The sequence below is a fragment of the Trachurus trachurus genome, assembly GCF_905171665.1.
Source record: "Trachurus trachurus genome assembly, chromosome: 5".
NCBI classification, from domain to species: Eukaryota; Metazoa; Chordata; class Actinopteri; order Carangiformes; family Carangidae; genus Trachurus; species Trachurus trachurus.
Genome location: NC_139896.1, coordinates 19,353,992 through 19,369,330, shown reverse-complemented (window position 1 = coordinate 19,369,330; position 15,339 = coordinate 19,353,992). Strand labels below are relative to the sequence as shown.

The 15,339-nt window shown below is 39.2% G+C and overlaps 1 protein-coding gene across 1 annotated transcript; it reads right to left on the bottom strand.

The window, feature by feature from the left end:
* Positions 1-1,877: 1,877 nt before the first annotated feature.
* tgm8 (transglutaminase 8) lies at positions 1,878-14,440 on the bottom strand (the record flags this gene model as incomplete). Its single annotated transcript, XM_083971292.1, has 15 exons — positions 1,878-2,025; positions 3,000-3,133; positions 3,358-3,521; positions 3,659-3,833; positions 4,662-4,798; positions 5,043-5,169; positions 5,298-5,413; positions 6,989-7,098; positions 8,070-8,205; positions 10,084-10,261; positions 10,505-10,633; positions 11,174-11,292; positions 11,399-11,644; positions 11,836-12,006; positions 14,428-14,440. The coding sequence occupies 15 exons, from the start codon at positions 14,438-14,440 to the stop codon at positions 1,878-1,880; spliced, it is 2,103 nt and encodes a 700-aa protein (XP_083827418.1).
* Positions 14,441-15,339: the final 899 nt, after the last annotated feature.

The following is a 15,339-nucleotide window of genomic DNA, read 5'->3' as shown; positions in this document are numbered from 1 at the left end:
AGTGTTTCTTTAATGCTTCCTTTTTCTATTTTCTGAGAAGGAAGCATATAATTTAGGACAGATTGTTGCATTTGGTAATGAGAGATATAATAGGGAACAGTGTCATTAGTTGATACACTTGAGTTAACACCAAAAACTGACAACTCATGTGTAACAACTTAAGTAACCATTTAATACAGTTACTTTCCTTCTGCTATTTTTTCTTTACATTTGAATATTTTGATTTTTTCTATTTAAAAAAAATTAAGTAGGCCTATTTGATAGGCCTACTTGTTTTCATAATTTGTTCTTGTACTGAAAGACTGACTGACTTAGATGACAATGGAAGAGGGATCACCTCTGAAGTTTCTGTATTTCATTTTATTTTATTGTTTTGAGTGACTCTGTCACAGAGCAGCAAGTAGAAGTAAATCTTTTTAGATTTACCACCTAAAACCTGCCGATAAAAGGGAATATTCCTCTTTAAATTTGTGAGCAAGAATGTGTTTTCTACCAAGTTTTCTACAGTCTTGAAGGCATCATCAATCAGAAAGCAGCAATTGTTCGGTTTCTATTTTGGGGAATCTGTAACAAACAGGTGGTCAAACTAGGTTTTGTTTGGAAGAAAATCTTGTGTTGTTTTGGGTTTTCTCAATTGTTTGATCTGCAGCTGTTTCTTGGATTCAGTTACTGAGGTGAATAAATAACTACTAACTAGCCTAACTATCACATAACTATGTAGTAGGCCTAATAATAATGATAATGATAATAGGAACAAAACTGAGAGAATTCAAAGACAAATAAATAGATAAGTATTGTATGATATTGTATGTGTATTGTATTATTTGAACTAAGATGAAGTGTGATGATTATGATTTAATTGACATGCCCGAAATAAATAAAGTAGGCCCCAGTACATTATAAATAAATTATTTGTCATATATGTCATTAGCCTACTCACATTGGAAATGAAAGGTTTCCTGCTTTTCTGGTTTGTGACCCCATGAAATAAATCTTCATGTGGACATGAGAGGTGAAAGACTCATTTCTCGTCCTTGAACAGTCAAAGGTTTATTGATGCACTTTCCGGGTAAAGGTGTGGTGTCTCATATTTTACAAAACATGCATAAAAAATGAAAAAGTCCCTTTGACATATTATCCCTTTAATATTCCACCATAGACATGGCCTTTTCTTGAGATTAATCACATCATTACCAATAGAGACAGAGATAAAACAGGATTTTCAATAAATATTTCATCAATACCTCAACAAGAGATTAATTAAAAGCAGAAATCAATGTAGCCTACACTACAGGACACATCATGTAGTCCTTTTTTTTTTAACCATGTGGAGGCACCATAACACCAGCTAACTTAATCTTTCAACAGGAAACTACTTGTACCACTCCACTGTGGAGCTACATACATAACTGGAAACCTGCCAGCTGAGTCTGTTACTCTAGAGATTTGACAGATGTTTTTGTTTTGAGTGTCACAAAGAGTTCACATTAAAACACCTGAGGAAATTTAGGGAAGAGTCTGGTGCTACAGGCAGATTACAGTGGTAACACTATGTCACAGTGTAATGGATGTAGGATGCAACAACAGCACAGCCACTTCCTATGATTCAGGTTAATTTCTTATCCCATTAGGATGAGACCTTTCTCGAGTACAACAACAGTAATAGCAACGTGTTGCTCAGCTAATAGTGTCTTAACATTGCAAAACATAGATTGATAACAAAAAAAATAATGGTCTCTCTAAATTAAGTCAAAGTAAAGTCATAATTTGCAGTTTAAGTGGGTTTTTTTTCTTTTTTAACATACATAAACAAAAGATAAATTATATTTTTTGCCTCTGAGTAAAGCTGATGACTCTTGTTCAGTGGTCCTGAAGACTCAGGGCAGGACAAGGACGGGGCAGCTGGCTTTGATGTTGCTGAAGGCGGAGCAGTCGAAGTCCACCACCATAGTCCTCACTCCGGTCTTGTAGGGAACAAAGCTGAACTTAACACGTAATTGTTGGTTTTTGCGCAGATTTGGAAGCCTGTGGACGGCACAGACACAGAGGGTTATCAGAGACTCCACATTTGCAACATCGACTTTCAAAGTCAAATGCCACAGTTATCATCATGGTCTTATAATTGTCTGAACAGCTTTAGGATGGGTGTGATGAACCCTCTGGGAGAGGGACATCAAATTATAAATCAAGTCCAAATATTGTTTCACTGATGCTGTACGGCAAACAGAGACATCACTGCTGGTAACCTTTGTTTTGATTGTCACATGAAACAGGTTCACTTTACAAATCGGATTCACTAAGTAAAAACTTCATACCTTGGTACTTTGATACAACCTGATAACCTCTAACCCTAACCTGTACATATGTGAATTCATTCAGATTTTTTTTACTATTTCTGCTTTCTGTTTTTATTTTCTGTTTTCATTCACATAGTGTATTATGAATTGTACTGTCTTTCTATTGTCTTTTTTCATCGTCCTTTTATTTGTTATTTGGTAAAGCACAGCTACATCCCTTTAGTGAAAATTGCTCTATAAATTAAGCCACTATGCCATTGCTATTATTGTGTGCATAACAGAAACCAGACAGAAATTTATATTTAACACATTTTAATTTAATTTGATTTGATTCTTTTATCAAGATTTTTTCTGCTGGTGGCAGCAGTACAGATTTTAAACTGTTGAGGCCTCAATAAAAAAAAAACTGCCTAGGGGTTTCTCAATCTCTGTTTATCACTATTATGTAATAAAAAGTCCAACAGCATTGCTAATGTAAGAATTCCAAACATTTTTTAAAATTTCAAATGTTCACTAGAAATAAAAAGAACTAAAAAACAAAACAAAATAAATGAGAAATAATCTCAATCTTTGCACACAGTTGTAAATGATCCATATTTTCCCCTTTATCTTTAGCCTACCAAGCAGTTACCCATATGCAGATGTATCATGAATGGAATTTCAATATATGAAATTTCTGTAGGCCAATACACACACACACACCTGAATTGAGGGTCCTCTCTTATCAGTCCACTTCCAGTCAGAGTCGCTGTGCAGCCCGTCAGTGTCTCATCAACCGGGTTCCTGAAAACCACTTCTGCGACTGCCTCCTGGTTCACTCTGATCTGACTGGCCATCTGGAACAGTAACACACACAGTTTAACACAATCAACCTGCAGAAAACTACATTACCCATCAATGCAACAATGTTCTCTCTCGTCCCATGACTGTCAACACAAAGACTTCATGTGTAACCAACAGATACATCACCTTTAAAATATACAGTTTCAAACATACAATAGAAATATTAATGCACATCAGGTGACAGGTGAGTATCTAACAACTGATTATTTCTACTGACGGTGAGGGAAATGGGAGGGTCCAGCAGCACGACGTCGTCCTCTGCAAGGTATGTGTTGTCCGGGTTGTTTTTGTCTGTGACCATAGCTGAGATCTTCATGCTGTCACGCAGCAGCATGTGCCTGTGGTAGACCGAGTATGGGACCAGGACTGGGATGACCAGAGCTGTAGGAGGAGGAGGAGGAGGAGGAGGAGGAGGAGGAGAAGGAATGAGAGAAGAGGTTTAAAAAAGGGTTCACCCTGTTTTGATGATAACAGGGTTTAAAAACTTGTGGCATTTGTTCAGCCTGAGGCAGACTCACGTTTCCCAGGCAGGAGCGTCTCTTCTTTCACCTCTTTCAGGATATTGACGGCTGGTCTGCCGTTGTACTTCATGGCCTGGACACTGATGTTGATGGACAGTGGCCTGGCGTCAAGGCTCTTACTGGTCAGCACCAGTTTCATGCTCACGTCCTTACCGTTCACCGGCGTGGACACCTGCAACATCACAGAAGACATGGTTGGAGGGGTGACCTATGATATCTTACATACAATGATATGAGCTGGTTCAATTCAGTTCAATTCAATTTTTATCTACAGTATATAGCTAACACCAAATCATCATAGGCTATACAAACATGTTTTCTCGCATTACATGCGAGAAAACATTCCACCATAAAATTGTCTGGTAGTTTTTGGTAGGTCCTACTGCACAGTGATTTGCATGGTTAATTAGTAAAGGTAAAGGGACAGAAAACATCCCTTCATTCATCCTTCTCTCTCCTGACAGTCTGTATCTGTGATGCGTTGGTTTACACAGAAACAGTCAGTTCAACACTTTAACCTGTGCTGCTTCACCAGAGCTGCTGGACAAAAAAGCTAGCTTATGTTTTCATAGCCCAGCCTGTTAGCTAAGCTCTTGACCTCTTCCTCTGCTGCTTCTCCTCTGTATGTTTTTTTTTATATTATTATTAGCTGTGGCTTCATTTGCTCAACATTAGTCACTGAATGAAATTGTTCAAAAATACACACTTCATTCATTCATTCAATTACAACCTGCTACATCCATGGTTTTGGCTAATATTACTGAGCTGGATGTTTGTCTGATGCTGTGTCATGTTCTTAGGCTAACCGTAGTAAAAGTTCAATGATCTGCAGCTCTCTAAACCAAAAGATGTGAGACTCATTTTCTCAATGTGGCAATTAAGTTAACAAGTAGCACCTGATGTATGTTTTGTAGCACAAGTTGCTGCCCCCAAATGATTTAATAATAAAAGCAATGAAACGCATGATCCATTGTTGTAAAGGGAAGCTCTGGGGACATACCTCCTCAAACCTCATGATCACTGGCGGCACTGGGAGGATTTCTTCATCAGTGGATTCCCCACTCTCATCCACACCGTTGCTTCCATTGTGAAGATTATCCACAGCGTTGCCAAAGACGGTCCTCTCCTTCTTTGTACCTGTAAATGACGTGAACTTGTTTTAAGTCAACCAGAAGAGGCACTAGAGGAGTTTACTACCATCTGGATTTTCACATGTGGTATTTGCTGCCTCCTGTGTACCCCAACTGGTACATTGTGTTTTCAGGTGTTAGAGTCTGGATGGGGATTTTTTAAATTTGAAAACATTTTGATATAAAAACATCATCATGCGGGTGTAGCTTCAGGGCCGATCAGCTAGGGCGTGTGTAAGTGATGGACCTACCCTCTTTGTGCTTGTAGAGGTGGGTGATGTCCTGCCTCTTGTTGGAGTTCAAAGCCTTGGTGGAGGTATTCTGGCCCACTCTCTTTGTGTCAGAGTAGATTTTCACCTTTGAGCCATTAGCTCTAATCTGGAGACCACAGGAGACAACGTGATGAGACAAAACAGGGAACACAATGATGTTTAACCAGCTGTAGCATACAGCTGACTTTTTACTGTGGCTGTCCCACTGTGTGATGGTTTTATGTGCTCACTGACCAGCCAGTCCACACAGTCAGCATTGACCTCAGCGAAAACGAACGGGATGTCATATTTGAGGTCGGTGTCTCCTTTCAGGATGGCATCGACGGGGGCTGGACCGCAGCAGTAAACACCTGCACAGGGTCAAACACCACATGTTAGCTATGCAACAGAACAACATCGGTTTACACAGAGTGTTGCAGAAACCTGCTGCACTGATACACTTTTCTTTTGTATTCTTGTAATGAGGAAACCTGTGACCTAATTTCTTTTCTTTTTTTCTCTTTTGTTCTTCCTTTTTTTTTTTTTACTGTGGTTTTGTTGAAGATTCAACATTTCCATAATAACAAGATACTCATGTTCCTAGAGGATGAACCCTTCTGCCAGTTGTACCATGAGGTTGATATCGGAACATGTCTATATTGTCAGGGAAGTTCAGTAAGCCTATTGCTCCCCAGAGGATGAACTTTCCTGTTGAGTTTTCACCAAATTTGACATGTTTAAAACCAGGGGTGCAGATCCGATGCCAGGATTGGGGGGGACACAAAAGTGTTTTTTTTGTTGTTTTTTTTGCCCATATGCAGCTCATACCATGCCGCCATAAATCACAACTCTGCAGAGTCTCGGCATATCATTCAAAACGTACTGCACAGTCCTAAACAGCCAACAGCACATATCACTGCTGTTATATTAGTAAATTATAATTTTAAGGGTCTCGGACATGTAATGTCTACTCACGTTCTTATCTTTCGCCTCCCACCGACCCTCCCAGATCCCCAATTCTTCTCACCATCTTCATTTTCTCCCAGTGTATGGAACTTTATACATGATTCATTGATATGGATGAAAATCAAATATTAAGCCCTAAGATTGAGGGGGTCGTTTTTTTAAAGCCTGCTGATGTCATCAGCGTCTGTGTAAGAAACTGTTCATTTGCATCGTAGTGGAGGAGACCAGAGATGGGATGTGGAGTCAGAAATATTTTTGTCAAACATTATTTGTTCCACCATTTTAATCATTTCTTTTTAGATGTGAAGAATGTGAAGTCTGAAAATACATTTGTTAAATTTTGAATAGTTTGGGGTATTGTTATTGGGGGGGACAATTCATGTTTTTCAAAAATTGGGGGGGACATGTCCCCCCCGTCCCCCCCGGGATCTGCACCCATGTTTAAAACCACTCCAAACCAAAACTAAATCTCTCATCTGATAAACATTTTTTGGCATCGCTGTCTACAATAAGTTCATGTTCAGTAGATGGTTCATTCTCAGACTCCACAGTACAAATGCATTTTAAATAATCTGAAACTCAAATTCCCTCCTCATAGTGACATGCCTCCTCCATAATAACATATAGTGTTGAAATCATGACCATGATTTGTGAAGTCATGACCATGACCTTGCCCTTTGAATACCAAACTCTACCATACCATCTCGTCCCTGAGTCCGAGTGAACATTTGTGCAAAATCTTCAAATGTTACTGAGATATTGTGTATGTTTGAGGCTTATGTACAGAAAACCAGAAAACAATATGGCTCCTGTTCTGACTGTCCCTGTCACAGAGGAATAAAAAGGAGTTGAAGATCAGAAGCTGTTTAGAGCAGAGATAGAGATATTTTCCAAAATCCCTGCTGGTCTGACACTGAAATTGCTGATCAGAGGTCAGTGTGTGATAATCATGCTCCTCAGGTGAGACCCTCAATCCTTACCGTCGCTCGTCTCCTGAGGGGTCGGATCCAGAACTTGCCACCCATCGTATTTCCCTTCAGCTGACAGGTCTGGACGTCTCATCCATCCCTCCACCCACACATGGTAGTTCCTACAACACAGAACAACATTCACAGTCTGAGTTAAACACTACAGAACCGATTCTGAAGAACGCCAATATCTTTAAATAGAGCACAGATGCAGACACAACTAAAATGATAAAGGACAATAATACAATAATTTTGTTTGTTTGTTGAGATGCCTCCTACAAAATGGATCACTTTTACAGCGTGTCAGTCCTTTAGCCTCGAGATTCATTGTTTCTCTGTCTGTGCCTTGTAAAACTCTGAACACACCAGTGCAATAAAACCAGCTGTGACAGTAATGATAGGGTAAAATGTACCTGTTAAAAACTAACAAAAACTGTTAACAGAATAAAACGAAATTACTTTATTTTGATGTTATTTTTTATGAATAATTATGAAAACCTGCCGGTGCACCTGTCTACGAATTTGTGAAATGTCTGTGCACAACTTTAATTTGAAAGCAAACATATGCAGTGCTATATGCAGTGTATTTAATATACAGTAATAACACATGGCTCTGGTGTATTTGGTACATTCTTAAAAAGCAGCAATACACTGACAAGTTCACCAACACTAAATGGTCAGGAAGTCCTCAGAAGAAATCTAGTCGATGAATGGAGATTTCTTTCTCTGGTGGAGAAAAACCTGTTCATGATGATGGCTGCAGGCTTCTGTCGTTCAGGAACACTTGACATTGTAGCAGAAATTATCTAAAGCATCTGGAGACTGCGCTGCACCCAAGCTATGCTGAAGGTGATGAACTAAAACGCTGGAGGCATGCTGACATGATTTATGACCTTGACTGTCATCACACCACACCTTTGATCTGACATATCAATGTGTGTTTTAATGCCAGGAAAATAATTATTTACTTGTTTTAAGTGTGAAGACAGTAACACTTGGCACTGACTGATAATAAGCAGAATCAGATATTCAATATGTTTAAATGAGATGTTTCACAAGGGAAAATGGTGTGTGCGTGTGTGTAGTGTCTTACCAGATACTGTCCCTGGAAGGCTTCTCTGTGACTCCATAGTCAGCATGGTATACGTCGATAAGCAGGTTCTCGTTGTTGTCGTGGGCCGATTGGAAGTTGCTGATAACACGGCAGGGGATACCCAGCAGACGCATCACTGCACCCAGACACACAGATTGAAGAGTATTTAGAGTGGTGAGTTCTTACTGTTTTTAAGGCAAGTCTCACAACATATATTATGTGATGTTCATCTTAAATGTAGGGACTACAGGCGGAAATTAGCAATTGTTGCTATAACCTGGCTCAAAGCATCTCTTCTTGTTTTACAAGATTAATGTTTTTTGTGCATTGTCCCTGTTTTAAATAAATAAATTCATTCATTCAAATTGAAATGTTTTGTATCTATTAGGAGAAGATCTCCTGGTCGAAATGTCAGTTCATTTTCTCTACTTTATATTAAATATTGTTTTTTGTACATTTTGTTCTTTTCACTATTTTTGTTCCTGCTGTCAGCACCTCTCCAACGCTGGTTGTGCGCTCCCACTCAGTATCTTTTGTTTCTATTGGTAACCATGTTTCACCACCCACCCTGGTACATAGGGTTTCTCAGGGATCCATACTTGGACCCATTATTTTTTCTTTATGCTATTAAGTTGTTTGCATGGCCTCTGCTATTATTCATATGATTACAGAATACAATGTTTGTCGAAGTCATCCTGAAAACCCAACCAGTTTGTCCAACTCAAAATAATGCCTCACTGCCAATAAATGGATGATCAGTCAACACATTTCTGAATGAACCGTCAATAAACGATGTCTCAGAACAAACATGCCATTTAATGAGCTGTAACTCTGTCAGGCTGTTTTTAATAGACTTGTATTACATGACATGTATTATAATTGTCATGCTATAATCAAGCAAACCGCAGGGTTCACAAAAATCACTTTATAAACAAGTGCAAAGCATTTTACTGGAGCTGCAATACCAGATAATGTGTGTAATATTATCTTTTCAATACCTTTGTGATGTGATTACTAATTACTGTCCCTCCAAATGGGCTTTATTTTAATGATCCAGAGTGCACATGCAGTCTGAAGTGACACAATGACACAAGTGCACTGGGGTCATGGTCAACAGAAAAATAGATAGATAGATAGATAGATTTACTTTATTAATCCCGAAGGAAATTCAGGTGTGGTCAACTGCTCACAGAGAATCAGTCACACACACATACGATAAAACAGGTTATAAATATCTAAAAATAAATAATAATAACAATAATCAGTATAAACATAAAACACAACAATAAACAGTCACTGTGACAGGTTCATGTTTCAAAACGGTTAAACTTAATCACTTAAGGGAGTGTTTTGGGTGTAACTTTCAATAAATCAACCACAGCACCCATTTCCTTTAAAGCCAGGTGTGATACACCCTTGGCATATTGCTATCGTAATGCTGTGATGTGTATGAGCCACCTCATTTTAAGACACCTTATTTAAAATTGTAACTGTTCCGGTCTGAAATTGGCAGATATGCATTAGTCATGCTTTTCGCAGGGTGTTAAAAAAAGGGCACTCATTCACTAGTCATCCATCCATTGTCTATAGGTCTTATCCATACAGGTTCATGGGAAGGCTGGAGCCAATCCCAGATGATGTAGGCTGAGGGTGGGGTAGCTACACCCTGGCAGACTGCAGCACAGTAGAAGAGAAGGTGGCGCTTCAGCGAGTCATAACTACTGCTCAAAAAATCATTGGCTGCACTCTCCCACTTTGGATGAACTCTATCTATCTATCTATCTATCTATCTATCTATCTATCTATCTATCTATCTATCTATCTATCTATCTATCTATCTATCTATCTATCTATCTATCTATCTATCTATCTATCTATCTATCTATCTATCTATCTATCTATCTATCTATCTATCTATCTATCTATCTATCTATCTATCAGAGAGGCGACAGTGCTACTGTGACACTGCACCATCTGCCAGAAAACAAGAATAAATCAAACAATTCACTCTTACCTGAACACATCACTCCAGCGAACACCCAGCATTGCCCATACTTGACCGGGCGGCAGTAAGTGTTATACCACCGTTGGAGGATGGCGTGGCTTCCGTTCCAGTGAGAGGGTGCAAAACCGCCTTCAAACGAGCTCCCCCAGTTCCCCGTCACGACACCTGAGTCGTCTTGACTGTTGATCTGAAAGAAAACAAGGACAAATCAATTTACCCACATCACCCTGAGAGCGATGTTGCTAGTGTGGATAAAAAAAACATCCAGTGTTTTCACTAACTCCCAATGTATTTGACCTGTGACTGAACAGTGAAATTTGTTGATGACTCTTAGGACAGTTCTAAATTGTGAGACATCAGTGCTGGATTTTGGTACACAACCATCAAAAAGTTACCAAAGACTGTTAAAGACCATGAGGTCCTGTCCTACCATGGCGCTGATCACACGACCAACGTAGATGGGGTTACAGCGAGCGGACACGTCGTCAGCTGGGTCCAGCAGGTGCTTGCGATTGACGTCCAGTAACTTCAAACAAATCTTCACCATGTCGGGCTCAAACTGGATGAGGAAAAACCAGAGCTACTTATTAATGGCAGCACGGTGACACTGAACCACTGACAGTTAGGCGGTTGAAATTTAATGTCCTGTATGCAGGCAGGCTGCTGCACAGTTCTTGGTCCTATTCAACAGGTTTGCTTTCCTGTGAACCCTCAAGAACCCTCAGGTCTCCTGACATGGCCTTTTAGTAACTAAACCCAGGTCTCTTTTTTATTCCTGTGGTGCATGTCTGTGAGTAGGCTAGCCCCTTTGAAGACCCGAGGATAGTAAACTCAAGACATTCCCGTTCAGTCTGGTTTTTGACCATGATTGTCTGAATTGCTTACATGAAAGTAGCCTAATGGAATAACAACAGTTGGGCAAACAACATAAAAACTGGGTGATTAACAACTAAATATTGAATAATTAAGATAAATATCTTAAAGGCCTTTTTGAAAGCAAACTCATGTGATTAGCTGTAGTAGCCTAATTGGTGGAAAAGAAGATGGACAGATGCCACTTATCCACAGTATGTGTGTGTGTGGTTGCGGGCCCGCGCACCTGTGCATAGTCCCAGGCCAAAGGAGTGATGTAATTTCCACTTCCTCTGAAGATGATTCCCTGTTCGTTCATCACATACTCTGCTCGTTCCGTCTCATCAGGCAGAAACACCCAGTCATCTGCATGCAGGAGAGATTCAGGGGGAGACAATAAAGTTCACCAGTAATTAAGATGAATGCATGAGGCATCAAACTAACAGAAAGACTGTTCCAATTATACACATACCAGGACACCAGGGGTTGAAGAGCACCGTCATCTTCACCAACAACTCCTCCTGCCTGTGTTTCAAAGACAGCTTGTACTCTCCTATGGGGGCGTCAGCAGGGGGTGTGATGGTCAGAACCATGGCTGTCTGTGAGAAGCTCCTTTGAAGCTCCGCCTTCCACACGGCCTTCGCTGATGGGGGACGCCGCACAAAGTCTGGGATACCGAAGCGGGACATTGTCCCCCGCTCCTCAGATGGAAATTCACCTTTAGAGAGGGACAGCAGCCTTTATCCATCTGTTAAAGTATTCCATTTCATTTTACTTTATGATCAAATCTTCCTATATATCTTGATATATCATGATGATTGTGAATATTGTGAATATACTGTAGCCCTTGTAGGCATAAACCTCATTGTAGTGAAAAATATTCAAACAGAAAGATTTAAATTGACTGACCAGTCTCTACAGTGATTGTTATGTGGTGCAGGTCAGGATTGAAAGCCTCGGTCAGGTGAAGGGTCACGGTGAAGGGCTGGCCTCGTCTCACGATCAGCTCATCCACTGAGATTTCACTGGTGCGATGCTCAGTGTTGTTGGTTTTACTCTGGAGGTCCAGGATCTTCAGGACTGAAGTGGGGAAGGGAAAAACAAACAAACACAATTACATCAATGACTGCGATGAACTGAATTAAAACAGGTTATATGTTCAGTTTTGTCCACCATCTGATCTACACAAGTATGTAAACATGGGTGAGATGTTTGCAATGTGAACTCAAGTCTCTAAAGGTCACATTTGATGTCTCTTTAACAGATAATTGCATGAATGAAAGTCTGACACTGCCCTGGTGCTGGGCCAGGCCTGGGAAGCTGAGCTGAGGGTGTCAACCATAGTAAAAACTAATGGAGACTAAGGTGTGTAAAATGAAAATGTGACTGTGTCATCTAGTAATGCTGGCAGAAACTCAGGAGGGTGCGGCAAAGAAAATAAATGCAGACATGAATGTGACTGATGTGGAGAATAAATCTGTGTCAATGGGGCAATGACAGAACATGTATCAACACTTCACGTTCTGTGGATCAGATCAGTCCTCCACTCAGAAACACAATCACAGAGCTAATGAAACCAGTTTGGGCTGCAATTAAATATATGGGATATATTACTCTTTAATCTGACACAAAATGTATCCGTCACTGGTCTGAAGCAGGGCTAGTTAAATTCACCATGTGAGGATACGCCCAAAAATACATTCAAATTCATTCCTCATTCATGCCAGCCCTTTTAACTGATATAGGAAAAACAGACACCACCGATAGTGCAGTTTTGTAAAACAACTGTCAACTCAATGGTTCCTAACTTGTGGGAACCACTAGTCCTGCAATCAAGTATTGCATTTGGGATGCTGACAAATCATTTGAAAAGCAGAACAACAATTTGGTGAAAAAGATTTGAATTATATTCAAAAAGTATTAAAATCTTTAAATTGAAATGATCTTCATCCAGTACTTTCAGTTTTGGATTATGGAGATTTTATATATGGATGGGCAGCCAGTACAACTCTAAAAACACTCGATGCATTATATCACTCTGCCTTCAAATCCATTACAAGTACAAGACACACACACATTGTATACTCGTAAAAATATGAAGCCAGCAAACCAGGTTCTTTTTGTTTTTTTTTAAGAGTACCAAGGCTTCTTCTCCTTATCTCTAAGCCTTACTTTCTTGGATACAATACACCCACTCATGGCTCACCTGTCAAATCTGTGACACATGAGTGATCTTCACAACTATGGCAACTATTCATTCACATTTTTGAAATTCATCTAAAATGTTTTTTAGTTAACCTCTGTAGTTCCCTTCACACAGTTTTACGGTTGTATTGCAGAGCTAATTGACTGAAATTGTCACCATTTCAAATTTTTTGTTGTTCTTCTGGTATTGCGTATTTATTGCTTTCGCTCTGCACCTTTTTCTTTTCAAATTATTGTATTTTATAAATGTATTTTTTCTTTCTTTTTAACTGTATGATTTCTGTATGATGATGTTTGTATTATTGTGAATAAGGGTTCCCTATCAGGGGTTTCTCAGAAGATTAAATAAATGATGATGATCTTTAAAACAATCAAGCTTTTACTATTTTGTTATTTCATGTTAAAGCTGATCACTATGGGGAGACAATGATATGAGCTCTCATGTTATCACAGTTTAGACTATCTTGTTGACTTTGTTGCTGTCTTAGTCTGATTAAAAGATTAAAGACTAACTCCATGATTAACACTGCAGAATTAAAATGGATTACAGATGAACAACAGGAAGAAATAAGAGGAGGGAGACTCAAGACTTGTCAATCAGAAAAGAAAAAATACAGGATGAAAAGGTTCAGTCCTGGATGTATAGCCTACTCATTATCATGAAAAATTGAAGGGCTCAGAAGACGTGTAATTTGGCCAACATATCGTTACAGTGTCAATATTTATGAGATCATCTCATCTGCAGCAGCTCCACAGATGAGTGATGCAGAAACATGCTCACTGAATGGCTATAAATGGTGTTGGAGATCAGGTTGACATTAGTCATGCTGAATCAGAGGAGAAAACAACCTCACTTCTCTGAGGTCACTGGTGAAAAACTGAACAGAGACTTTCTCATCAAAACATGATTCAGTGGCTGAGAGTCAATACGTCTGCATGTAAGGCCGTCAATGAGCAGGGTGAAGTACTATTAATTAATGAATCAAGGCTTTCTTTCAAACATGTGAGTACTATATAACACATAGCACTTTGGTCAACACAACAACATCATTAACATAATCACATTTATGTTCACCTGTATTGATCATTGAAATCAAACATAACAAACTTGCTTTCCTTTCTTTCTATTTTGTCTTGATTGCTTGGCAACATCTTAATAAACCTGGTTCTGATTCTTTATTTTTGAGTTGTATGCAAACATTATTAGCCTATATATTAAACCAATATATCATTATTATCCTACAAACAGCTGGACAAGACAATGAAGATAACACAACAGTTTAAGAGGGTACTCACCAGATAGGGCCATCTCTGCAGTTGTAGATATAGAAACAGTAGAATACTATCTGGTAGCTTCTCAGCTTCACACTGACAGGTTACACATCACTGATGCCTTTTAAAGCCTCAGCAGCTCCACACCCCCGTCCAGATTCAGGTGGAACTTGTCTGACTTGTGTTCACTGTTATTTCAAGATTTTTTTCAACATAAACTCTTATATACAGTAAATACACGGTTGCCCATACATTTTAAATAAAACATTTTTTTAACCTCTTCTAATAAATGATTGTGACAATGTGATTTATTCTTGATAGATAAAGTGTATATATTTAAAACTTTATTGATCAATCTCTTCGAGAGAGTTTGGTGCCAAATCACATAAGTGGATCAACAGTTTGGAGGTGTGTTCTTCACCTGCGATTAGTTTTTATTCTTTGAACTTGTTGATGAAACATTGTGGTCATAACACACTTTGATATACTGTTCTCATTGAATGTGTCACTCTCACATATTACGATGGGACACAGCAGAATGATAATATCCAAGCCATATGACATTTATTCATTAGGTCTAGAAAAGACCGTAGACCTCCAACTGGTGCATCTAAGGTAACGTGAACAAGTGGGAATAGGGAAATGTATCAACTGAGATAAAAACTTGTTTGTTGTTAGTTATGATCAGTCTCAGTTAACCCCACTGATGACAACCAGTGACAAATATGACTCAGCTACTTAATTTCCTTCTGCAGGGTTAGGGTTAGGGTTAGGTAGAGAGCCGTTTTTCTTACAGAAATAATGATTATGCAACAATCCAGGGACCTTCTCTGCTCATAGGCAAATGCTCATTAAGCAATTTGTGTCTAATAGTTGGGTGGATTGTACGTCGATGTGTACGTCACGAGGCAAACACGCACGCACGCACGCACACAC